The sequence below is a fragment of the Brassica napus genome, chromosome A5 (genome assembly GCF_020379485.1).
Source record: "Brassica napus cultivar Da-Ae chromosome A5, Da-Ae, whole genome shotgun sequence".
NCBI classification, from domain to species: domain Eukaryota; kingdom Viridiplantae; phylum Streptophyta; class Magnoliopsida; order Brassicales; family Brassicaceae; genus Brassica; species Brassica napus.
In genome coordinates, this window is record NC_063438.1 from 4564526 (window position 1) to 4590777 (window position 26252).

Here is a 26252-nt window from a genome sequence, read left to right on the forward strand (position 1 = left end):
GATTGATTGATGGGAAGGTAACTTAATTGGTTACCAAAGGCAATAACTAAAAACATTACTGTATATTACTTTTCAAATTACCACTATTTTTTTTTTCCAAAATATAGAGTTACTGATGGGATGGTAACTTAATTTGTTACTAATTGCTAATTAGTGATGCGTGATAACGACATAGACATTTGACAACGGTATTAACTGTCCGACACTTTATGATAACTACCACACAACGGATTTGTCACTTTGTGACCATTGACTGGCCCCCTTTTGACCATGTTCAAATCCATGTTCTTTCCTTTTCTTCTTGTTTTGTTGTCTCCTTTTTCTTCAATTCCTTAATTTGTGGATTTAGCGTCGGTTCGTAGGGGGGAAATAACAAGTTTGGGGGTTCTGTTTTCACTTAAAGCGGTAAATAATTTCACGTAAAAGCCATAATTAAAAAATATTGTCGGAATCATATCAACCTTTGCTGATGGTTATGCTTTAAAAGTTTGACGTCTTATGCATTCAAGATTTTTACCCGGGCAATCATAGTCTCCTACGTGGTGTGTCCTTTTCTTTAAAAATGATCATTTAAAGAATAAACTACACTTAAGTTACAAACAAAAAAAAAACTACATATATATGTAGGTTTTTGAGTCTCTAAAACGTTATAGTTTTTAGTCGACCAACAAACCGTATAACGATAGGTCATAAACTCCAATGCACATGCATGTAGATTGTAGAGCGTAGACACTATCATCCGTTCATGTCTACTTTTTACTTTTAACGTATCAAACACTATCCTCAATAGATATAAACGTACAACATCATTTTCATTATGCTTTATCCAAGACGGTTCAAACATGTTTTTACTGTAAATAATTCGATGGACATTCAAGTAAGTGAACGTATTTCATCTAAATGACTAAATCAATCCACTTTTGGAACTCTCAGTTATTCTCTCTTTGTTTTCCGAACAAATTCAAAAAACATGTTTTGATAAATAACTCGATAGACATTCAACAACAAGAATTTTCACGTGCCTCCGAATTAACATATGCCGTTTGCATCGAATATACAATAATACAAACCAACTAAAAATATTTATTAACCCATGATAAAACAAGATAAAATTAGGGGTGAGCGTTCAGGTATCCATTTGGATTCGGTTCGGATCTATTTGGGTTTCGGGTTTTTGGGGTCAAAGATTTCAACCTCATTCGGATATTTCTAAATTTCGGTTTGGGTTCGGTTTATATCTTTGCGGGTTCAGATAACCATTTAAATTATTTTAAAATTTTAAAATTTATTATATACTTTAAATTTCTCAAAATCTATAAAAAAATAATATATTATGTATAAATTTGAATAACATATGTCATCTAAACTTAACATATAAATTGGTATGGTTTGAGTATTTGGATAGAGAATCAATAGATATTTCAAGTATTTTTGGTGTTTTGCATATATTTTAACTATTTTATACATTTACTTTTTATTATATATATATATATATTTTCAAGTATTTTAGACAGCTTACAAACATATTATATATTTTGGATGTTTTTAAATATACATTGACTCTAAAAATAATTAATATATTTAGGCATACAAATCTATTTCAGATATATCCAGGTATCTAAAATACTTCGGTTCGGGTCGGAATTGGTTTTGTTTTTTTAAATACCAAAATTTTGAACCCGTTCGGATATATAATCAATTTCACTTAGGATTCGGTACTACTTTTTCGGATTGGATCGGATTCGGTTCGGTTCGGTTCTTCGGATACATGTTTTTTTGCCCAGCCCTAAATAAAATTCATTAAAAAGGTCCATAAAAACTATTCTAGCAATAGCTGAAGTATATTGTCTTCTTTTTCAGATGTATTTCCCAAAACTTAATATGGTAAACAAATCTTCAGCCTTTTCTTAATCGGAGCTTAAGATGGGAAATGATACTAATATATATTTTCATTTTCCATTGATATTAGATCAACTAAAATCAAATTAATTAAGCACTTATTTTTGTAATCAGGGATGAATATTCTAACCAAGACAAGAATATTCTGTCAGATAGAAAGTGTGAAACCTTTCCTTCATATATGTAGAAATTGATGAGCTTGTATTATACTAATACATTCGCGCCACTTTGTCGGTAAAATAATTTACTCGCTTTATAACGAAGTTACAAGAAATATGAAGGAATTACGTTAACAGAAAGTAATCATAAAACGGTCAATGTTTCACCAACAAACAAAAATAATATGTCGCCGAATTGATCAAAGCTTCAGCTTTCGGAACTTTTATAAATTATATTTTTTTCTATATATAGATTATATGTTTACAACTGAAACTTATACTCAAAAGAAATTCAAAAATGTTTACCTTTTCTACTTACAAAAGGTGAACACTCAAAACACTATTTATGAACTACTTCTATGACAACTAATAATCTCTTTACAAAAATAATCAGAACACTTAGTGATTTGAATTCCGTTATAGGTGTTCGTTAATGCTATGTTACTATATAAGTCTTTGACATCATCATGTAAAAATCGATTGAAGACAAATATTAACCTTTTTTGTTCAAAAAGATACTTTGTATTTCAAATATCCACTTTTAAAAGTTATTTTTTCTGTACATATTTATTTAAAAAATCGAGTATGAAACATCATGTACTGTATATGTATTTACCAATTTTCATATATAACCTTTCAATATAATAATTAGACTGCAAGTATTATCTACTGAAATTGTGATATCACTACCATCGAATTAATATAGAACTAGATGATAACCTGCGCCCTGCGTGGAGTGATTTCTTAAATATATATTGTATTTAAATATTATAAATAGTATATTTTGCTATCAATAATTTTTTTTTACATTTGAATCTTAGGAGTGGGCATTTGGGTATTATATAGTTCGGTTCGATTTGCTCAGTTTGGTTTGTTCCGATCTTTATGAGTTTGATTTAGTTTGAATCTTTGCGGTTTTGGTTTGAGTTTGGATTCAGATAACCCATTCAATTTAAAAATAAAATAAAGTTCCTATATACTTTAAATTTCTCAAAATCAAAAAATAAAAATAATATATAACATATAACATATAAATTTGAATAATATATGCCAAAATACTTAAATTTAACATAGAAATTGGTTTACTTTAAATATTTGGATAAGAAATCAATAGATATTTTAAGTAATTTTGGTATTTTGAGTATCGCTTAACTATTTTAAACATGTACTTTTAACTATTTGTATATATTTTCAAGTATTTTGGACAACTTAAAAACATCTTATATATATTGTATATTATTTAAATATTAAATTTAAAAATAATTAATATATTTAAGTATATAAATATGGTTCGAATATATTTGGATATCCGAAATAATTTGTTTCGGATCCGGTTCCATTCTGGTTCTCTAGATAACAAAATTTCGAACCTGTTCGGATATCTAACCAATTTTGGCTAAAGTTCATTACTACCTTTTCAGATTATATTTGGTTCGATGTTTTGGATTCAGATTTTTTGCCCAGACCTATATTTTTTTTATTGTAACAAAATTTTAAACAAAATTGATGATGATTTGTATTGATTTTGGGTATGCAATCTTTTTTAGACCAAAATATTATTCTATGTATGTGGTCCATTTAGTTAAGGAAAACAATGGACTGAACTAAAAAAAACGTTACCATTTCAGATTTCTAGTTGACACTTCCAAATTATTCATTGTCGGTAGTGACGAAGAGAAAGGGGGTTAGGATTACGAAAGAAAATTTGTTGTGTGATCCATATTCTCGCTAGGTGATTTCAATAGCTTTTAAATAAATCTCCGTTGTATCGATCGAGATTTAGTAATTTATAGACATTTTAAAAAATTCAAAATATAACATATAAGAAATAAATCTAATATTTTTATTACATGGTTAATTTTATTGTTTAATTTATTTTAAAATATAAACTTTCAAATCTGAGAGAATCTCGTAATAAATAAATTATATTAAGTTGTTATTGATTATTTGGTGTCCAAGTCAAGTTAGTATGAATAATATCTTGTTAAGAATCTTGTAGATAAGGATTATATTTTTGATTTTTGAAATATTTTCTGAATAATATCTTTGTAATTTTCTTGTAGATAAGGATTGTATTTTCGAAATTAGTAGCTACAAATATTATTTAAATAAATAATACATGTAATTCCTAACTTCTACCCTACTTCAAAAAAAATTAGATTTTTATAAATAGATATTATATTTTGGCACTTTTGAAATTATATGATTGAAGTTTATATAATGACATATTGCGTTCATAATGGGATGTACCTCTAAGTCTAATACAGAATTAATCAACTTAGAGCCAAGTAACATATATACAAAATGAGGTGTAAAAAGAGTTATCATATCTAATATATTATAGAAGCAAAGAGGAACCAAACATATACATGTTCAGTGTCTGGTTATATGATGTTGATAAGAAAATAATATAAATCAATGTACAACAAAGTTTAATCTATAGTAAAAGAGATCCAAGTGAGAGTTATTGAATTGCTAATATAATTGTATATATACAATCGGTATACTTTAATAGAGTAGATAGAACATGATTCAATATAATATAATGCGTTTGATTTACTTATAATATAGTAGATTGTTGATTTAATTTAAGTTGTCCGGTTTTAATTTTATTTTATAATTAATTGTAACTAACACGATATGGTCCATAAATTATGTAACACACTAACAAACTTGAAACAGTCCAAAACTTAAATGACAGCTTCAATGGTAGATAAATTTAGGATTCTATTTTAATAGAGTAGATAGAATTGGGTCAGAAGTCAAGAAGAGTGTGGAGGGAAACTAGAGAAGGAGATAAATGCGCATGCAAGCATGCAGATAGTAGTACACATTAATTTACAAACTTACTTATTTGTTTATAATCTCAAAAACCCTACATAAAAGGAATGGGCAGCATCTACTCAGATCTTGGGATTGCAATTAACATTTTATTTTTCTTAGTTAAATACTCACACGCTTATACACATATTATAAACAAGTAAATATGATCTTAATTATATTGTAAAGTGTCTGCTAGCAATTAAGTATAACTGTATAAAGAGTGTGGGTGTTACTGGCATTCCAAGCTAACAATTTAATGGAGTTATGATATAAGCTTTGTATGAAGCTAGTCTTTTTCATTAGTTTATGCAATCGCCTTTAAGTGTTTTATTGTTGTTTCTTTAAACGAAAATTACATTTCAAACCTAGTATCCTAATGAAAATAAAAATATAACAAAAACTGTATTTCTTTTTGTTTAAAAATTTATTTCTTTCTAAGAAAACACAAAACTTTAGAAATTGAACTGATGAACTGAATGAGCTCTTTATTTCAAAATGAAACAAGACTTAAATAATTATTAAAAACAAATGGATATCCATCTAAGGCGTATTATTATATGGATCGATAATACCAAGTGGAATCAGAACGACAACTTAGTTACACAAGAAGATGGGGAAAAGCTAAGAACTATATTTTCATAAAAATATAGAAAGGTTAAAATGAATAGAGAGGAATAGAAAATAGAATAAATGTTTCCTATGCAAAGAACAAGAAGAAGGTTGTCTACATAGGGAGGGTGAATTGGGATACATTGGTAATAAAAGCCATAACTCACATTGTGTTTCTTATTTCAATCATCAATGGCACATTGCTCCATATCCCAGACATCATCATCCACTAACTTCTTTATTCTATATATCCTCAAAAATATTGTGTGTAAATATGTATTGGTGTACCCATAACATTTACATGGTTCCCATTAAATTATGTTAGTGGGTTTTTCTTGTCTTTGTTATTTTTGGTCATTTTTCATATTTTTGTGCATGAGTATCAGTAAATAACGTTTGTACCCATCTTACACTGTCCAGATATAAGCTGTCCATTTTCTGGTCCTATTTTTTATACAGAAAATTAACTATTTGTCCTATTCTTGAGAAAGGGAAAAAAGCAAGGAACCTTTATCACTGAATCAATTCTAATAATCTTATTACACTTCCAGATATAGTTACAAAACATTATTTAAAAACTTAAGAATTACTAAGTGGTTTCCCATTGATTCAAAGCTTGTCACTTTGCCTATCTACAAACGTAAACCTAATGAAAAGTCTATACAATAAGATGAATCACCAAAATATAAAATAAGAAAACAACTAAATACAACATATATGATTATATCTTCCAATAGTGTGAATATGTCTCTTTTAACTTATGACCAAATCAAAATCAACCCTCAAATATAAATTAGAATGAAGAATAAGATCTCATAAGTCACGTACAAGAGTTCAAATATCCAACTAATAAAGCATTTTACAAACCTTCCATTAGACTCAATAAAGTATATTTATATTGCATCTCAAATACTGTTCATCTGAAATTGAGTTACATTTACCAAACTGCAATGTGTGCATACAACTCAAAGGAGATTGATGTCAAAATACCTTAACCAATCACAATCGAACTTTGTCAGTTCTGCGTCATTCAATATATAATGGGACTAGAGTTCGTACCACCATTTACACAACCTCTTATCTAATAGAGTGGAGATAAACTTCGTTTTACGACCATAACGAAGGTTTTTGGTACTATAATCTTATATTGTTTGACGAGTCTATATTTTGGAAAGGAAAACCAGTTTGTTGAAAATTAACACAAGGAAAGATTTTGGTCAGGCGTGCCAACATGAGCTGTATGTGCGGGTTGTGAAAGACGCGCGTGCTTTAATCTCTCACGTATGAAGACCTTAACATTTAACAAATCAAATTTTTATATTGATATAAATTAAAGGGGTATTTTTGAAAAATAAAAATATTATATGCTCTTCTTTTTTCACATAAATATGGTATATCTTCGTAATTATTTTTGTTACATGTATTTTTCTATTCTAGGTAAATGATTTTGAAATATTTTGGTATTCAAAGAAATTTTTTTTAAAAAAAATAATTGTAGTTTAAATGTCGTACTTGCGGAAATACCTAATTAAAATATTAATTAAATGAAAAAATAAATTAAATCGGTGACCAGCATGAGGAGAAGACGCACTATATAATAACAATGAAGCCTTGAGCCAGGACGCATTAGTGGTAAAGATACACACTACAACACCCAAAAAAAAAAGAGTTAAAATTTCAATTAGGTTTCTTTGACACTCATATCTGTCTTAGATTCTTGTGCTCAAAGATATCTTAAAACTGTTTACCTTTTCTCTTTCCATACAAAGTTTAGATTTTTTCAAGAGGCTTTTGATCAGAATCAATGGAGATCACAGCTGAAAAGATGCAAATATCAAGGTTCAAAAGAATATGTGTCTTCTGTGGAAGCAGCCAAGGCAAGAAAAGTAGTTACCAAGATGCTGCTGTTGAGCTTGGCAACGAACTGGTATTACATGAACTTCAACTTATTTTATTTTATTTTTTCTGCTGGTAGATATGAGATAAGATGGTGCACTTCTTTGCTTTCACTATGTTCTGCAAAACTATATTCTTTTTGAGCTTTGGTAAAACATAGTCACAAGATGTTTTTGAATGTGTGTTTCTGTAACTTTTGCTTTCTTCTTTGAAACGTGCCAAATGATATTTAACTTTAGGATATTCTGGTTGGAGTTTTGTTAAATGGGTCTGAATCTCAAAACTTAGATTTTTTTTTCGTCTAGTTATTTGCTACCAAATCTAGGCTTCATGTGTAACTCTGTTCTTTTTGTTCTGCAGGTTTCAAGGAATATTGATCTAGTCTATGGAGGTGGGAGCATAGGATTGATGGGTTTGGTTTCACAAGCTGTTCATGATGGTGGTCGTCATGTTATTGGGTAACTATTTTTCTCTAGTCAAATCACTTAAAACTATTGACTCTGTTAATCTCCAGTTAACTACTTTGTGATCTTTGGCCTAAAGATCTTTCAAAAAAACTGTTTTTAATAAGTTTCGGTTGGAACGAAACTGTTGGGTAATCTTGTTAATTACTTCTAATTCAACCTCTTTTTGTCATCTTGTTGTCACTCTACAGAATTATTCCCAAGACCCTCATGCCTAGAGAGGTAACTTTTCGAGTTTTTTTTTTTTGAATAAACATTGATATTTGTTTATTAATTTATGTTTAAGTTCTGTTTTCTTTTCTCCAAATCCCAATTCAACCCCATTTTAATCTCCACTTATCCAGTCTTTGCTTATGTTTTACTCTTCTCCCTACTTATAATTACTTTTTCTCCAGTCTCATGATTATTTGTAGTTTCTCTTTTCTGCCTCATCTTCTTTTCCTTTAACTATCCTAAAATACAAATATCTTCATTTTCTACCTTAATTTAACTAAAAGATATGTGAAGAAAATGATTAAAAGAGGTGGTTACCTAGATTAGGGTTATGTGAAAAAATGTAGGAGATTTCAAAAACATCCAAATATTACGACTACTTGCATTGCCATCATTGCTTTTGCCTGTAGAAGAGTCCAAAGTTGCTTTCTCCCTTTAACTGCTTTTAATTATTACTTCCTTTTATTTAAAAAATTGGTGGATGCTCTTTGCAGTTGACTGGTGAAACAGTAGGAGAAGTAAGAGCAGTTGCAGATATGCACCAAAGGAAAGCTGAGATGGCTAAGCACTCTGATGCTTTTATTGCCTTGCCAGGTTTTGTTTTAAACCCCATCCACCCAAATTTATCATCAATTTTTTCATTTTTATATAATTATAACTTTAGAATTTTGCTTTTCTTTCAAACAAAGTAATAATGATAAGGAAAAACTAGTCAAACTCTAGTGACACAAGGAACCTTAGCAACACCATTTTAGGCCTGTTGCATCTTAATGAAGGGGGAAATCGAAGTTTAAAAGAAGGGACATATTTGTTCATGAAAATGTTTTTCGTTTTGTCTTTGGACTGATTTTGCAAAAGAGAGAAGTAAAGAATTTGGTAAAAACATGATTTCTTGGTCAAGCTGCAGTGTGAAAGCTACTGCGAAAAGTTCCTTTATTTTTGTATGGAAAAATGTAAAATAATAAGTCACCAGAGTCTAAGATAAAGGCCTTGACCCATCAACATCTGGCACTTAAAATTAGACCTTTTTGTTTTCTCGTTTCTTTACTCTGTTTATTGCTCTGCTTTTTAAACTTAGGGGGTACGCTCTGTATAGCTTGTGTAATCTTACCGTGAGCAAAGTTTTCTTCTCACCTATTTCAAGTTAAGAGACAAAAACCTGAGACAGTCCCACAAATAGCTTATTTTTTACCACACTGAATCTGAAATCATTAATGGAAAGTCAAGTTGTTTCAAGATCCTGCTTTTGCAATCATATTCATACCATTGTACACACTGTAACAGAGATGGAGAAGAGTCTATTATTTGGCTTTCTCTTGTACATGACACATTTATTGACTTGACCATATCATAGTAACGGATTAATCAGCTCTTTTAAAAAACAAAGCTAAGGTTTTGTGTGAAAATTGCAGGTGGCTATGGAACCCTTGAAGAGTTGCTTGAGGTCATAACTTGGGCTCAGCTTGGAATACACGAAAAGCCGGTAACCCTCTTAGATTTTTAAATAAATATTCAAATTTTAAAATGAAAATTCAAGAACCCAAAATCGTTATTAAAAGAAACAAAATGTTCTGTAGGTGGGTTTGCTCAATGTTGATGGATACTACAACTCTCTGCTATCATTCATCGATAAAGCCGTTGAAGAAGGATTCATCAGCACGACTGCTCGTGAGATCATAGTCTCTGCTCCTACTGCTAAAGAGCTTGTGAAAAAGCTAGAGGTAAATTATAAAAATAAAGATGAATCCTCAAATTTTGCATAATCTCATACACATTATTGTTTTTGTTGCAGGAATACGCACCTTGCCATGAAAGTGTTGCGTCTAAGCTTTGTTGGGAGACATAACGGATTGAAGAATGACCAAGATCAAGATCTAATATATCTATATAACTATTTTAAATATTTTATATATAGATAATGAAAATGTGGGAGATTTTCAAGATTTCAATCTTACTAAAAAGGGAAGGAATAGATTCTGATTAGTTGGGGCAAAGTAAAAAAATATTTCCACTACGGAGGAATTATTTTGTGTAAATTATTATTAGTTGTTGTCTTTTTAACTCCAAACTAAATGTCTTTTGATTCTGTATGATCACCAACTCTCTTCTGTTTTTTTTTTTTTTGGACAACCACCAACTCTCTTCTGTAACCAAACAAAAAATAGTCTCCCACTTTCGTCTCAGATATTTTATTTTGTATACTCAGTTCTAAATAGTAAATACTACGAGAAAGGCACACATAAACAGAGGAAAACAGTACAGAAAAAAAACAAAATATGATTTTATTTCAAACTTAACGAGTTTACTAGTGGAATTTTTTCAGTCTGATGATTTAGTTAAAAGTGTATTAATATGTTTACATCCGAAAATTTGAGATTTGATTCCCAAAATGTAATTTTATTAATAATTATGTAAATTAGTGAAAATTTATAATGAATCTTAAGCTAATAATTCCAATAGTTTATTATAAACTAGGGGAAACCCGCCCTACGGGCGGGCAAGTAAAAGTATAATTTTTCTTTGAAGTGTGAATTTATTTTTAACTAAAAATAGTATTAAGGGTCATAACTTTTACAACAACTTATTTTAGAAATTATATACTTATCTAATTTTTATAAAGTTTTTTAAAAAAAATTCTTTATTTATACATTTTTAAAAACTAATGATTTCACGATGTAAAAGAAATAACTTATTCATTCTAACTTAAAATATTTTAAGATATATAAATACATATTATGAAACTATTGTTACTTTTTATGCACATATAATTTTTTGATTATACTTTATTTTTGATTTAGGTTATTATTTTTTGTAAAATTTTGTAGTTTTTGTTTTAGATTTGTATTTGCAAGAGATATATATGATATACTACAAAACGATCATTCTACATCATTAAATAGGATAAGAAAAAACAAATGATATCAGTTTGAGACACTTATTAAAAAATGATACAAAATATTTGTTTTAAGTACAGTTGAATTTTGAGAAATTTTAAGTATATTTGAATTTTAAAACTTTTAAAATTATTTAAACGGATTATCTGAAAACCGTACTGAAGTAAATCTGAACCGAAATTTATAAATATCTGAATAGGATTGAAAATTTTCTCTGAAACACAAATATATATATCCGAACCGGACCCGAGATCCAGACCAGACCGAACACTAATGAATACCCAAACGCTCAAACTTATTTATATATACGTTTTATGGTACGTAGTTATTTGTGAGTTTCTAAAGTCTCATGCAAGTTACAATTAAAATATTGGTATAGTTGCGTTGTCAAAAAATAAAAAAATTGGTATAAATAACGTTTGTAACTTATCCTCGCACTCGGTTGGCTTAGACCTTATAATGATGTCTTCTAGCTTTTATATTTCTTTATTGTTTCTCGCTATAGTTGAAGGTTAAAACAGAAGCTATAGTTGAGGTAAAAACTGAAGCAGTTGTCTCATTTGCTTTCTTGATTTCCATCTAGATTCATTCTTACTGTTTTTTTTTTTGATGTTATTGTTTCTTTAGACAAAAAACTAAAGCAAAGCAATGCCTGAGTTATTTTGACAATATCATCTCCTATCAGATGAAGTTTATAAATTTCTTCATATGTTTATAGTAATAGCTTGCTTATTGATTGTCCATATCATTGATGTGGCACCTTCTTGACATTATGTTAGATAAAAGATACCAATATATGTTTTAATATTTGGTATACGAATAAAATATTAGGATTTATATACAAAGTTTGGTTTAAGTAAACTATTTTAGAGCTGCTGTATAAAGTCTCTTCGATAGATCTATCTAAGGGATTTATCGTGTAATATGTTTCATATAATGCAGCAAAAATTAAATATAAACATTAAAGTATAACAGAGCATCAAGATGATCTTTTCATTGACTTAAAAACCGCAAGGATTTCACATACGCAGTTAAAAAAATGCTGTGAAGATTAGAAAGCTCAATCAGCATACGTATGGAGAGAATCTAAAGAGAGGAAGTTGAAACGGAAGCACAGCTAATCGTAGGAGAAGAAGAAGAGCAAGTGAGACCGAAAAAGATTTGGTAATGAGGAAAAGGACAGTCTTGTTCCTTGAACCATCTAGCATACACCTTGTCCAGTCTAGACGTGACCCTGCGATCTAATCTGCAGCGAAGTCTATTTTGTGTTGAAATCTGCACCTTTCCATAGTCTCACATCCGGTTGCAGAGAGAGCGCTCTCTGTCTCAGTGTCATTAGCTCCTTTTCAATCATAATTAGATGCTCTCCTTTGTTTCTTCTGCAGCGATAAGACTGCACTGCATATTCCAGTCACTTGTATGTGTAGCCCAAGATCGATACATCCTCTTAATCCCGTTAAGTTGATTAATTTTCCTAATGGGTACCATACATCCCATACATCAAACCAGAAAGAGGTGGATGCGCCGTTATGTATCTCCATCTGTGTGAGATTCTCTGCCATAAACAGTTGCTATTAACTCTCCATGACTGAACAACCAACTGTACCACATGAATGGCAGCGAACAACAAACCTAAGCTCTCATGATCATAAGTTCAAGCAATTTGAGAGAGAAGTCTGAACATATATGGGACTAAATTATCTCCCAAAGAGTGAAAATAAAATTTCGATAAAAAATTCTGAGATTGAACGCTGTTTTTAAACCACGAAGATCATGCTCCTCCTAGACGACAACTTTAGTTTTAAACTAAGATGATCAAACACATATAAGAAAAGAAACGTAATCGACAAACGGATTCGTAATTATATCTCTAATAGGCTCGTTAAAGATGTGGAAACAAAAGTCTGTCTGTTATGAGTATAAACGCCTGCGTTAATTTTAAACTAAGATGAGCATGAAGTTTAAGAACAGAATCACCTTAGCAGGAGCACGTCCACACCGTCAGCTCTCCACCGCGCTAGCTTCCCAAAATCAGAGACCTTGACAGTTGAAGAACAGCAGCAAGCCTGGAAATCAGAGAGAATGATTGATGGGTTAGCCATTATACTGGAAAATAAATTTCTAGAAATATTAAGAATTGTGAGGATGATACTAAAGGGTTGAAGACTAACCTTTTTATAGGTTGAGATCCGCAATCTGGAAGAGAGATAAGAAGCATTAAATGGTTAAATCATCATGATTGTGAGTGGAAGAAATAAAGATGGTTGTTGACGGCGACGAATCATTGCATCTCGTAACGTTTCGGAGGAGAAGAACCGACACGAAGAAATCTCGAGCAAGAGATTCCTCCAGAATATTCGTCTCCCACAACGTCCTGAAACTCCATTGCCGGCTCGTCTGAGATTGAAGAAGCTGAGATGATGAAGATCAAACCTAGATTTAGTAATAGCCATTTCATCGGGAAGAAGACGGGATCCTTTTGTCCCGCACATACACTTTCACGCATTGCATTGAAAGCCCACAATCGAAGCCCATCAGACACAAGAGAAAATGATATGGTGCGTTTTGGTGAGAGGGACAGGTGTCAACACCACATGAAGCGATTTTCTGACCTGTCATCCCATGTGGACATCCTAGGAGGGATTCAAACCCTTCTTTATATATAAAGAAGTAGTATAAAAATGTATTTATTAAAGTTTTACTATATGAAATACATTTATATACCACATAAATGTATTTTCTTTTGACCAAAAAAGAGTGAATGTATTTAACTTTGATAAGTCCACCAAATTTATTCCAGTTTCAGACAGAACTAGTCAAGTATCAGTGTCTTGCCTTTATAGGGTCCGAAAATTTTGCCTCAGCGTATGATGAACGTGAGCCGACCGGCGGTTCACCCGGTGGATTCGGTTCCGGTAGCTCCTCCCGCTAACGATAGACCGCCAGCGAGGATGAAGGATGTTCAGGGCATGCCCGGAACCACCGGCGGCCTCATCCTCCGCCTCTCTCAATTCGTCCCCGCTCTCATCTCCGTCTCCGTCATGATCACCACCTCCGACTACCGCTCCGCCACCGCTTTTTGGTATCGATACTCTAGAACCTCCCTCCCCCAAGTCTGATTTGAGATTCTGAAAAAAAGTTAGGGACCTTCAGTGATCTCTTGATCAACCTTTGATAAATTAGGGTTTAGAAATGTTTTTGCTCAAATATGTTTAAGCAATTTGGTTTAAGAGAATTAGAATCTGACCAAAACAACTCTCATGTGTGACAGTTGCTTGGTTCTTGCGGTTAGCTTGCAAAGCCTGTGGAGCTTGTCTCTCTTTATCATCGATGCTTATGCTCTTCTTGTCAAAAGAAGCCTTCGGAATCACTTGATTGTTCAATGTTTCACTGTTGGAGATGGAGTAAGTACCTTGTTGGAGCTTGTCTCTTTTAAGTTAGTTACTACGAGGCAGCAAAGTGACTTGACTGTCTTTTTTCATCTCAACATTGTTTTGTTGTTGCAGATCACATCCACACTTACATTTGCAGCTGCATCTGCGTCTGCTGGCATAACCGTACTCATCAACGATCTTAATAAATGTAACGTCAACCATTGCACAAGGTTCGAGACCGCCGTAGCAATGGCCTTCATCAGCTGGTTTGCGGTGTCTCCTTCCTTTATTCTCAACTTCTGGTCCTTGGCAAGCTTCTAATTAGCATACAAAGATAAAGTTCAGAGGAATCTAATCTATTGATCTATCTTTCCTAGTATAATGTAAATAAAGGGTGGAGTATAACTATCCTACGAATCTCAATCAGCCAATGTTTTGAAGCATATATTATTACATTGAGGAAATTATAGTATTAAAGAAACATGCATTGCGTAATTGGTCCAACTTTTTGATATAAGACAACTGTTGTTATTTATAATACATCAGAATGAAAAAAGATCAAGATTTTCTTAAATATCTTGACAGCAGTCGGAGGATGTTTATCACGACAGTTAACCTAAAGAGGAACCTGTCTTGAACCATGAAGCTTCTAGCTCTTGCTTTAACGTCTTTATCTGCATGAGCAACGCCCGCATTGTCCTAACCCAAGAGACAAAGAACTAATGATCCACCAGCATTTAATCTTCATAAGGATTGTCAATCTAGCTTTTGATTGAGAGAAAAGATGTTTCCATTCCCAAATCTCTTTGATCTGTACAAGAACAAGCAACGCTCAAAAACAAATCAACCGCAAGTTTTGCACTGATGCTTCGTGATCAACGGGTGAACTAAAACCTTCCGTAATCCGTAGCAATTTTCCATGAAACTAAAGGTACAACCGTTATTAACAGTCATAGAGCCAACAAGTTAAAGAGCATCTCCAACCCCATTCTATTTTTCACTCTAAAATAGAGTTTAGAGTAAAAAATGCTCCAATAGTACTCTATTTCTCACTCTGTAATAGAGTGAAAAATAGGTTTACTCCAAATATAGAGTAATTTTTTTTTTGTTCATCACTCTATTTTCTACTCTAAAATAGAGTACTATTGGAGTAAATTCAAACTCTATTTTAGAGTAAAAAAATAGAGTAAGCCATTGGAGATGGTCTAAGGACTCATAGAATGCAGAAACTGACCAAGTCCAAATGGATATCGAAAATCCCAAAAACTCATAAACTTTTTATTTGAAAATCTAATTTAATATCTGAAATAAGTAATTGAAATTAAAATAAATATCTCAAACGTTCAGTTTTATACTTATTTAAAAATAAATTATTATTAACCAAATCCGAATTTTGATGAAAAGCAAATGTTAGATTAAGTTATAAAACATATCGAAATGACTCATCCAATGACCAATTCACTCTGCAAGTGTAAAGTAGAAGATCAGGTTTTGCCTTTCACTATTCTTTACATCTGTTGCTATGTATTTGGTGTTATTATCACTAGCTTGTACTCTACCACGTTAATATATCTTTTCTTGTTATAAGTGAGCATTTTGGCTAAAATCTGCTTTGATAATTGATTTGTTTATGTACGCGGTAGTGAAGCGTCAACCAAATGAATTGAGTTATTCGGCATTGCTCATATACTCATCCATGATAAATGTATTTGTGTTTCTTTTATTGTTTCTCATTATCTAATCTCTAACCCTTTTTTTTTACAAGTTTTTTTCTTTCTCATATTGGTCTAACTGTTGTCATTTCTCCATATATACTCGGTTGGTTTGAAGCTATTACAGAAGCTGTTGGATTTAATGATGGAAACCACACTTTTGTAAGTTACATTTAATTTACTTGGCGGCTGATGTAATTCTCTCGTATGCAAAGCTCATATATATCACCATGCAGCACAAGCTGCATTTGGTGTTTGGAATTGACTGGAATACAGCTGGGATTGTGTGATATCAATACACAGCTCCTATCAGCGAATGATGACTCCAGTGACATTGACATATATCTTTTTTATGTCTTGGTCCAATTTGATTTTGGCTGCGGCTTTGATTCTTTTTTTTTTCATTTAATAGAAATATTATCTTAGTTTTTGCTTAACCTCAATTGAAAGTCAATTGTTTAAACAAAATTATTGTTTATGGGGCTCAGGAAATGCTTCGCTTGCTGAAGGAGCTTTGGTATTTGTAATTGTTGTCTCGTCGGTACTAAGGAAGATCACCAAAATGATTTTCCCACAATCTGTATGCAGGTAAGTGACAGTCAGTTAGTCATGCATCTAGTAAGCGATATCCTCTGAAATATCACAGATGCAAGTTGATATTTTTTTATGCAGAATTCTGATGGTTGAACGGCTAATCATCATGGATGAAATTAGAGATGTTGTATGACCATCCGTCTGCTCTTTTATCATCTTCTACATTTACTATGGAAGAGGTTATTTAATTTGTCATTAAACCTTATTGTTTAATATGCTTGAGACTAAAACTCAAAACTCATTGTTCAATGATTTTTCAGTAAAAGAGGAACTCGAAAGAAGCTACAGAAGAAAATAAATCAAAGGAAAAGAATAATGGGATTTGAAATAGAGAAAATAAAGAGGATGAAAAAGAAGAAGAAATGAGTTGTATTTTCCTAATCCAAGAGACAAAAAACCTAATGAGCCACAAGCATTTAAACTAATGAGCCACAAGAATATATAACACATCAAAATAGCCATAAGAAATGTCTGAATTTTTTTTGTCCAAGAAAGGCAGCTCTATAGTAACATCAAACTTCCCAGAAACAAACCATCCAGTTAATACTTAATTGCACAAACGCAAAAGTTGATGTGTTACAAACAAGATACTTTCTAGATGGAGCTTTTAATGTCAAACTTGTAAGCCAAAATAAGAGTAAACTTGGGACAGTAACACATAAAACCTGATTACACAAGAGAATGATAAAGTTTAGTTTAGCGCCAATGCTCGATCCTCCATCCTCCTTTGCATTTCTAATCTATTCTTCATCTTCCTTCGTTTTGATCTTCCTTCCTTTTTGCATTATTTTCTTCCATAGCTTCTTTCACATTCCTCATTTCCTGAAAAATAATTGAACAACCACATTAAGTTTTAAGTTACATTTCAAGCACATTAAGGTTCAATGACTAATAAGTAACAAACCTCTCTGAAAGTAAACGTAGAAGATGATACAATACCAGACAGATGGTCCTACAAGATCTTTAATTTCATCCATCATGATTAGAAGTTTGGCCATCAAAGTCATGCACAAGAAAAAATTAAGTCAATTGCATCTGTGATATTTCAGATAATATAGATTATTAGATGCATGATCAACTGATTGTCACTTACCTGCGTAAAGACAGTGAGAAAATCAATCGGGTGATCATTTTACTAACATTGAGACAACAAATACAAAGCTCCTCCAGCAAGACAAGCATCTTGTGAGCTCTGCAGACAACAATTTTTTTTAACCAAGATGACTTTCAATTAAAAGTAAGCAAAAACAAAAGATATATTCTTATTCATACCTGAAGAATCAAAACCGCAGCCCAAATCCAAATTGACCAACACATGACGTGAGAAATGCCTATGTCAAAGGACCCATCAGTCGCCAAGAGGAGCTATGAATTGATAGCAATCAATCTCAGCTGTGTTTCACCCAACCGTAGAAAAAGAACCATACGAGCTTAGCATACCAGAGAACTACATCGTTAGCCAAAGCATTTAATCTTTTTGTAAAGATTGTTTGGATTCTTGGTAAGGGAATGACATCTTATTTAATGATTCTAGCTTTTGATTGAATGCAACAGTGTTTCCATTTTCAGATAATTCTTTGATATGTACAAGAAAGGCCCCAAAAATCAACCGCTATAGAGAAAAGTAGTGTTTTGCATGAACTCTTCTTCCACCGAACGATAAAATTTGGATTCGAAAATCTGAATTAGTATTAGAAATATGTATTTGAAACCTAGTCAAATATTTATTTTCATGCTTATTTTGATGAGTCTGTAATGTTGTCGACAAAAAAATAAAAAAAACTAAAATTATATCATCAGATATTATTAACGAAATTTGAAATGAGTTAGAATGAAAATAGATCTTAGATAAAGTTATAAACTTATCCAAAACAATTCAAACATATACATACCGTAACACAATCCGTAGATACCCAAACTCCCAAACAATTTAAAAACGGTTCTATCAAACCGGTAAAACAACAAACTAAACCAAAACAAAACCGATGATATAATTTGTACAGCTTCTGACTAAAAGCCCATATAGATCACTCTTATCAGGCCCAAATGCATCCAAGGGTGAATTCGTCATTTTCCCTCATTTTCATAAACCTTAACTTCGTCTTCAACCTCCTTCAAAAACACATCTTCAAAGCGCATCCTCGATCGAGAAGAAGAAATCTCATTAACCTCCGCAAAACAGCAATGCCGCCAAAGCTTGACCCGAGCCAGATCGTGGAGGTGTACCTCCGCGTAACCGGAGCAGCGAGTTCTCTTGCTCCCAAGAAGATCGGAGAAGACATCGCGCAAGAAACCGCCAAGAAATTCGAGAAGTTGGACCCGAGCGAGATCGTGGACGTGTACCTCCGCGTAACCGGAGCAGCGAGTTCTCTCCCAAGAAGATCGCGAAAGAAACCGCCAAGAAATTCAAGAAGGTGGAGTTGAGATTCCTGAGAATTACTAAAAAGGGGATTTAAAGATTTCATTTTTTTTTTTGGTTTTTGATATTTTAGTTATGTTTCAGTTGAAAAACGTTTCTGTTATTTTGCCGCGTTTATTTAATCACAGGCTTATGCAATGCTTCGCTACTTTTTCATGACCATTTTAAAAATGAAATGGTGGAGCTTTATGCAATGCTTTGCTACCTAGGAATCTCAATTTGCCTTAGTTGAGTAAATGTTCACCAAATGATATTTAACCTTTTTTATTCAAGATTATGCATAAGGTTATTGGGTGTTGATTCGTCTCCATTTCTTGATGAGTCTTGTACATGTCTAATGAACCTTGAGCAAACTATGATGTAGTTTTGAATAAACAAGTATTAGAAATGAGAAAAAATAGAAAAAACGAAGGCAGTGCCTTTCTTGTGTCACTGCAACTTTATCTACATTACCCAAATTGTGCTCATTTAGCCTCCCGAGTAATGGTCTTAAATTAAGACAGTGGTTAGGTTCTGTTCTTTTCTTGTCTTATCGTATCATATTCGTTACAATTGTCGGGTTTTAAATTGTAGATTCATTTCTTACTGGTTAGTCGAGATATCAGATGAGGATTGAACGTTACAATTTAGACATTGTTTAGAGGAGGATGAGATCAAATAAGCGAAACAATGTGGTCGGCTTTTTCTCAATAAACAAACTCACTGACATTGCCATGATGAAAACACGCAAAACACTAAAACTTCAATAATTGGAATTCACACAAATAGAAGCAGATGAAAAGAAAAGACATAAGAGGACACATTTTAAAATCACGTGCCCAATTTATACATAACAGTAACCACTTTTTTTATTTTGTTTTGTGTGGCTAAACTCAAACGTTGGCTGCACTTCTGAAGGATCCGAGGGATTTGGAACCAGAGGCCCTTAGAACGAATTGGTGATAAAATGCAGCTATGGCAGCTCCGATGAATGGTCCCACCCAGAATATCCACTGTAATTAAATCAGACCAAAAATATTCAGTTATATATTCCCACTAAATAAGTTTAATTAGTTTTTATATTAAGAGACATACGTGGTCATCCCACGGCTTGGACTCGTTGTAGATCACCGCAGCTCCGAAACTCCTGGCCGGGTTAATACCGGTTCCGGTGATTGGAATAGTGGCCAAGTGTACCATGAACACGGCAAATCCAATTGGGAGTGGCGCCAACACCTTTTATTTCATAAATCATAACCACAAATTAATTAGTTAAATGTTCACTTAACTATATCTTGTAACTGGAAGTAACTGATGATTAATACTTACGGGAACGTGGGAGTCTCGTGCGTTTCTTTTGGGGTCAGTGGCGGAGAAAACAGTGTAGACCAGGACGAATGTTCCAATGATCTCTGCAGCGAGTCCAGTCCCTGTGCTGTATCCATCGGCTAGAGAGTTTGCTCCTCCACCGTAACGGACGTAGTAAGAGCTTTGGAAGGCTTTGACGAAACCAACTCCACAAATCGCACCCAAACACTGAGCCACCATGTATAGCACCGCTCTAACCAACGATACCTTCCTTGCCAAGAACAAGCCGAACGTCACCGCAGGGTTTATGTGACCACCTTCACAAAGTTTTGGGGTCAATTTCAAATAAACAAGAAGCCAAAGAGCACGTTTATTTTTAACAGATCTGAACCGATATTAACCGGACCGGTTTGTTATATTAATACCTGAGATACCGGCGGTGCAGTAGACAAGGATGAAGATCATGCCGCCGAAGGCCCATGAGATGCCAAGGATTCCGACGCCTCCGCACTCGTCGCCTCCGGCCTTAGTGTCGGACGAAATCTTGTAGCCGATGACAGTCAAAACAGTGACATACAAGAAGAGGAGAGTGGCTACGAACTCGGCTATGACGGCTCTGTACAAAGACCACTTGGTCAGCTCCTCCGCATCGAAGAACGGTGTTGGCGGCGGATCTTCGTAGTCCCTCGCCGCGAATCCCTCTGCTCCTTCCATGTCTTTAGCCATGTAATATTATTATATGTAATGGATGTTTCTTCTTAGGAACTGTTTTTACTTTTGCTTCCGGTTGTGAGAATAAGCTAGAGCAAATGGTTCTTTATATAGAGTTAGCTCTTGGTTTGTGCTACTGTGCGTATGTCCGACACTTTTTTATCAACACATTTCAAATGTTATTTAGATGATTTTTTTGTAAGGAAATAAAATTTGGTAATTTCTTTTTATTGGATGCATTTTTGGTAGCAAAATTGACCTTGACTATTTAATGAAGAAAATAGTAATAATCTTTCTAGATATAGTCATCAGTATTCACATAAAACGAATTGTGATTTGAGCCCATAGAGTGCACAAACTTCTACTAGCTAATTCTATATTTGCATGTAACATATTAGTTTGTTTAACCTTTAGTCAACACTAAAAACAGGAAATAAATTATATCTTTCTCTTTTTCGGTCGAAAAATTATATCTTTCTCATAGGGTAACATTTCCAAATAGCTCCATTATTGCTACTGATATATCAACGTCCCATAGTCACGTCATATGGTTAAAATGCGACCGTTGACAAACCAAGCAATAACCAATAAAACGTGAGCAATTTACAAGAGTGGTGAACATAAACAATAGCGATATATAAATTAAAAAATGCATATTATTATAGTATATATAGCTGATCTGTAAGCTGTACCAACATTCATAATTGCATTGCTACTATAAAGTTGTTGACAAATATTCATAATATCATTTTTAAGCATGAAAAAGTATTTGTCGAATATTAAAAAAAAAATAGAGTGTTTGTCTCCATCGCATCACAATATTCGTGTGTGTTCCTACAGTTTCTAGCACATTCTGGACTACTCTTGCACCTTTCTCGTGGTAAATATATCACAAGCGAAAATTTTCTTTTATAATGAAATGAGACTTAATCTTGAATCATTTTTGTGTTATAAAAGCATAAACATGTACTTTGAACCTAAACTCTATTTGTGCAATAAGCTGCAGAATATAAACATAAAACGAACTAGTGTAAATTTTGTCATAGAACACTAGTTACACTACATCAGTTAATTATGACTATGATGCATTCACTATATGCATTCACATATGCGTAAATCAGTGTATTTTTTGTTATCGTGGATTCATTGTCAGCAAATGTATATTACTTCGTCCAATAAAAGCAGAGGGACGTCGCTAAAACGATAAGGTTATGCAACATGGCAAAACAACAGCCACGAACACCACAATACGCCACATTCCTTTTGTCTGTGTTCACGTTTATGTATTTTAATTTCATATTCAATAAATAATTTGTGAACTGTATAATTTTTTGGGCGAATCTCTCAAAAAATCAAAAAAATGTTTTCTGATCAAAAGAATACTTTTGTTTTTTTTTTAAATATTAATAAAATTATTATTTAAAATTTTGATTATATATTTTTTAATCATAAACTCATTCCCAATCTAAATTTTAAATATAAATTAGTTAACTCTATAAGTGTCTTTTACTTTTTTTCTGAAACTTATTTTCAACATTTTGCTCACTGTATATTATATTTCTGATAAACAAAAAACTTATGCTATCCTTTTTTTTTTTGAACAAAAAATTGTGATATCCTAAAATATTTCTCTAATTCATTTTCTTACGGCAATACATATATTACATATGCCTATAATTATGGACGTAAGAAAATTGCAATTGGAATTGAGGATAGAGGGAGAGTGATAGGAAATGATTATTGACGGCTTGTGGGTCACACTACGTGGCACGACAAGAGTGGTTGAGTGGAACCGACGGCTGGACTAAGTTGGAGTTAATCGGACGGTGCCGATGTATTTGTCGGAGCTTTTGGACGGTTTCTCATGCTCAGTGAACCCCACCTTCCACGTCACCTACCCCAGTTCCATTAGATTTCGACCTTAGTGGAAACAGAACCACTAAAACGACGCCGTACCTTCTATCCTGTCCATGTAATAATTATTTATTGTAATGGTAGGGCTAGGTTAAACATATATGTAATAATTTATGCTTTTAAAAAAAAAAAATTATGCTTTATCTGTGGCTATTTAGCTTTTTTCAAGAGAGTATTGTAGATACAAGATTGAAGTAGCAATTGAAAGATGTTAGAAACTTAGAATATACATATAACAAGTCTCACCCTTAATCAATCTTATCTAGCTATCTAAAAGTTTTCAACTTATAACATTATGACACCCTAATTAAAACCAAATGTTCAAAAACTTTGTTAAAGTCTGCAATTTGATAAGATTTATATACTGTTTTTATGCACAAAAGAGTGACAGACTATATTATTCTAGGAGGAGGACAAGGCTCATGACATATGGACAAGAGGAAAGAAAATATAGCCGCATATAGTATATTAGCGTCGGTCCAAATGAAAGCTACGTTTAGGTGTGGGGCGGCGAGGCTAAGTTAATTTAACCATAAAACTCCATTATCTATCATAAATTTAAGAATTAAGAGGTCCCTGTTCTTACAACCATTCTTTTACGTTATCCAAATCTCAAGTAAATTCAGATTAAGTTTATAAGATTATAACACTAATTAAAGCCAAAAATAAACTCCAGTTATAACTTGGTTAACAAACATATTTAACTACAATCATTTTGATATGACAAATTCTAATTTAGACGAAAAGATAACATATGGATCTACAATTTAATTTAAAAAAGAGTGATACTTTTATTTTTTGTTCATTACTCCATTTACCATTTTATTTTGAAGTAAAATATGAATTGGAGATGAATATGCTTAAATATATGATGAAAATCGGAATTATGATAACAAATGCATACAATGGAATATATTACGCAATACTGTATTGTTAATTACGAAGCAATGATTAGATTGGTTATATCATGACAGCTTGCAAGGTGATTAATTAGTAGAAGGTAGTTTCCACAAAAAATAATCATAATCGTCACATACACTTCTATATTCATTTTAGTGAAACGAATAAAAGGATAACCATTAACCTACCAAGGAAAACATTATTTGTAATATATTACGTACAGCTTACAATTATTAACATGTATATACAAAATTAATAAGAGCATTTATGAACTCACTCTATATAAACAACTTTCCTTCATCCCTCCACAATCACAAAACAGGAACAATAACCAAAAACACATTTTCTTGATATATTAAAAAAATTAAATGGCGAAAGAAGTGGAAGGAGCAGAGGGATTCGCGACGAGGGACTACGAAGATCCGCCGCCAACTCCGTTTTTCGATGCGGAGGAGCTGACAAAGTGGTCGTTGTACAGAGCCGTCATAGCCGAGTTCGTAGCCACTCTCCTCTTCTTGTATGTCACTGTTTTGACTGTCATCGGCTACAAAATTTCATCCGACACTAAGGCCGGTGGTGATGAGTGCGGAGGCGTCGGAATCCTCGGCATCTCATGGGCCTTCGGTGGCATGATCTTCATCCTTGTCTACTGCACCGCCGGTATCTCAGGTATTAATATAATGAACCGGTCCGGTTCATATCGGTTCAGATTTTTAATATAACAGTAGTCTTTGGTTTCTTGTTTATTTGATATTGACCCCAAAACTTTATGAAGGTGGTCACATAAACCCTGCGGTGACGTTCGGCTTGTTCTTGGCAAGGAAGGTATCACTGGTTAGAGCAGTGCTATACATGGTGGCTCAGTGTTTGGGTGCGATTTGTGGAGTTGGTTTCGTCAAAGCCTTCCAAAGCGCTTACTACGTACGTTACGGTGGAGGAGCGAACTCTCTAGCCGATGGATACAGCACAGGGACTGGACTCGCTGCAGAGATCATTGGAACATTCGTCCTGGTCTACACTGTTTTCTCCGCCACAGATCCTAAAAGAAACGCAAGAGACTCCCACGTTCCCGTAAGTATTAATCATCTTCCAGTTACAAGATATAGTTAAGTGAACATTTAACTAATTAACTTGTGGTTATGAATTATGAAATAAAAGGTGTTGGCGCCACTCCCAATTGGATTTGCCGTGTTCATGGTACACTTGGCCACTATTCCAATCACTGGAACCGGTATTAACCCGGCCAGGAGTTTTGGAGCCGCGGTTATCTACAACGAGTCCAAGCCGTGGGATGACCACGTATGTTCTAATCAAACTATTGTTATATTTTTTGTAATGGGATAATAGTACTGAATATTTTTGGTCTCATTTGATTACAGTGGATTTTCTGGGTGGGACCATTCATCGGAGCTGCCATAGCTGCATTTTATCACCAATTCGTCCTAAGGGCCTCTGGTTCCAAGTCCCTCGGGTCCTTCAGAAGTGCGGCTAACGTTTGAATGTAGCCACACAAAACAAAATAGCAATTACAAAATGATTGTTATTATGTATGTACAAATTTGGCAACTTTGGTTTTAAAATCTATGCTCTGTTTTATTCCTTTTGTCTTTCCTAATTTCTGGCTTTATTGTGGGATATGTGAATGTTCGTGTACTCGGGAAAAACAATCAATGAAATCAAATTGTTTTTGCCTTGTTTAACTTTTTACTACCATCAACATTTTTAAAAATAAAATGTTAGAAGTAATACAATTTCAGATAAAATCAACAAATGGTTCAACACTTGATGAACGTATAGGTTTCATTTGATTCCCGTTAGCCTCTATGGTATGAAAAGGAGTAAGACATATCAAACGAACTGAACGTAACAATCTCCAGTTGGATGACGCTAGTTTAATGTACATGAAAGTGAACACTTTTTATGTTGACATTCCCATTCGCTATTTCTATAAGCAATTATACTTTGTAATGGTTCATACAATGTGGCTTTTTCTTAAATATACAAAGGTCATCTTCTAAAATAACAAAATGAAAAAAAAAGAAAGAAAGAGGGACACACAAGTTTGGAGCGATTTAAAATATAATTAAAAGCCGCTAAAGTTCTTTAATCTACAAGTCGATTATCCAAATGCAGCTCAAGACCAAAATAAGGGTGTAAGATCATCTTCAACAGCCACTTACTCTTCATTATTTGAGGGATTTTCTTTCAAAACTAATATGATGTTCACATGGTTTCCTTTCAAAACTAATATGATATTGTCCCAGTGATTGAATTAACTGGAACCACCCACCTTGCTGATCAAATCTCAAAGAAACAAATCTTCTGGTCCCTTTTATCAAGACAAATCCAATTCCACACACTTCTGGTCAAGGTGAGATAATCACG

At 33.0% G+C, this 26252-nt stretch overlaps 4 protein-coding genes and 1 long non-coding RNA gene across 7 annotated transcripts; 3 read left to right on the forward strand and 2 right to left on the reverse strand.

The window, feature by feature from the left end:
- The first annotated feature begins 7049 nt into the window (after positions 1–7049).
- On the forward strand, positions 7050–10472 carry LOC106412696 (cytokinin riboside 5'-monophosphate phosphoribohydrolase LOG3-like). The gene is made up of 7 exons (XM_048780564.1): positions 7050–7416; positions 7746–7843; positions 8041–8071; positions 8557–8656; positions 9475–9545; positions 9640–9783; positions 9855–10472. Exons 1-7 carry the CDS (start codon positions 7294–7296, stop codon positions 9906–9908), a joined length of 621 nt encoding a protein of 206 aa, XP_048636521.1. The 5' UTR covers positions 7050–7293; the 3' UTR covers positions 9909–10472.
- A 1362-nt stretch (positions 10473–11834) lies between these two features.
- Positions 11835–13641, reverse strand: LOC106451728. 3 transcript variants are annotated; one of them, XR_002664637.2, is made up of 3 exons: positions 13128–13471; positions 12934–13022; positions 11835–12556 (listed from the first exon to the last, which is right to left on the reverse strand). It is a non-coding gene; the product is annotated as an uncharacterized LOC106451728 (long non-coding RNA). The 3 variants fall into 3 exon arrangements; XR_007339678.1 differs by having other exon boundaries at positions 11835–12511; positions 13128–13456; XR_002664636.2 differs by having other exon boundaries at positions 11835–13022; positions 13128–13641.
- Positions 13642–13706: 65 nt separating this feature from the next.
- Positions 13707–14825, forward strand: LOC106423085 (CASP-like protein 5A1). The gene is made up of 3 exons (XM_013863876.3): positions 13707–14038; positions 14228–14360; positions 14463–14825. Exons 1-3 carry the CDS (start codon positions 13824–13826, stop codon positions 14649–14651), a joined length of 537 nt encoding a protein of 178 aa, XP_013719330.2. The 5' UTR covers positions 13707–13823; the 3' UTR covers positions 14652–14825.
- Positions 14826–19713: 4888 nt separating this feature from the next.
- LOC106398710 (aquaporin PIP2-2-like) lies at positions 19714–21276 on the reverse strand. Its single transcript, XM_013839222.3, has 4 exons — positions 20768–21276; positions 20364–20659; positions 20130–20270; positions 19714–20047 (listed from the first exon to the last, which is right to left on the reverse strand). The coding sequence occupies exons 1-4, from the start codon at positions 21066–21068 to the stop codon at positions 19928–19930; spliced, it is 858 nt and encodes a 285-aa protein (XP_013694676.2). The 5' UTR covers positions 21069–21276; the 3' UTR covers positions 19714–19927.
- A 2766-nt stretch (positions 21277–24042) lies between these two features.
- LOC106398753 (aquaporin PIP2-2) lies at positions 24043–25567 on the forward strand. The gene is made up of 4 exons (XM_013839261.3): positions 24043–24536; positions 24643–24938; positions 25026–25166; positions 25247–25567. The coding sequence occupies exons 1-4, from the start codon at positions 24236–24238 to the stop codon at positions 25364–25366; spliced, it is 858 nt and encodes a 285-aa protein (XP_013694715.2). The 5' UTR covers positions 24043–24235; the 3' UTR covers positions 25367–25567.
- Positions 25568–26252: the final 685 nt, after the last annotated feature.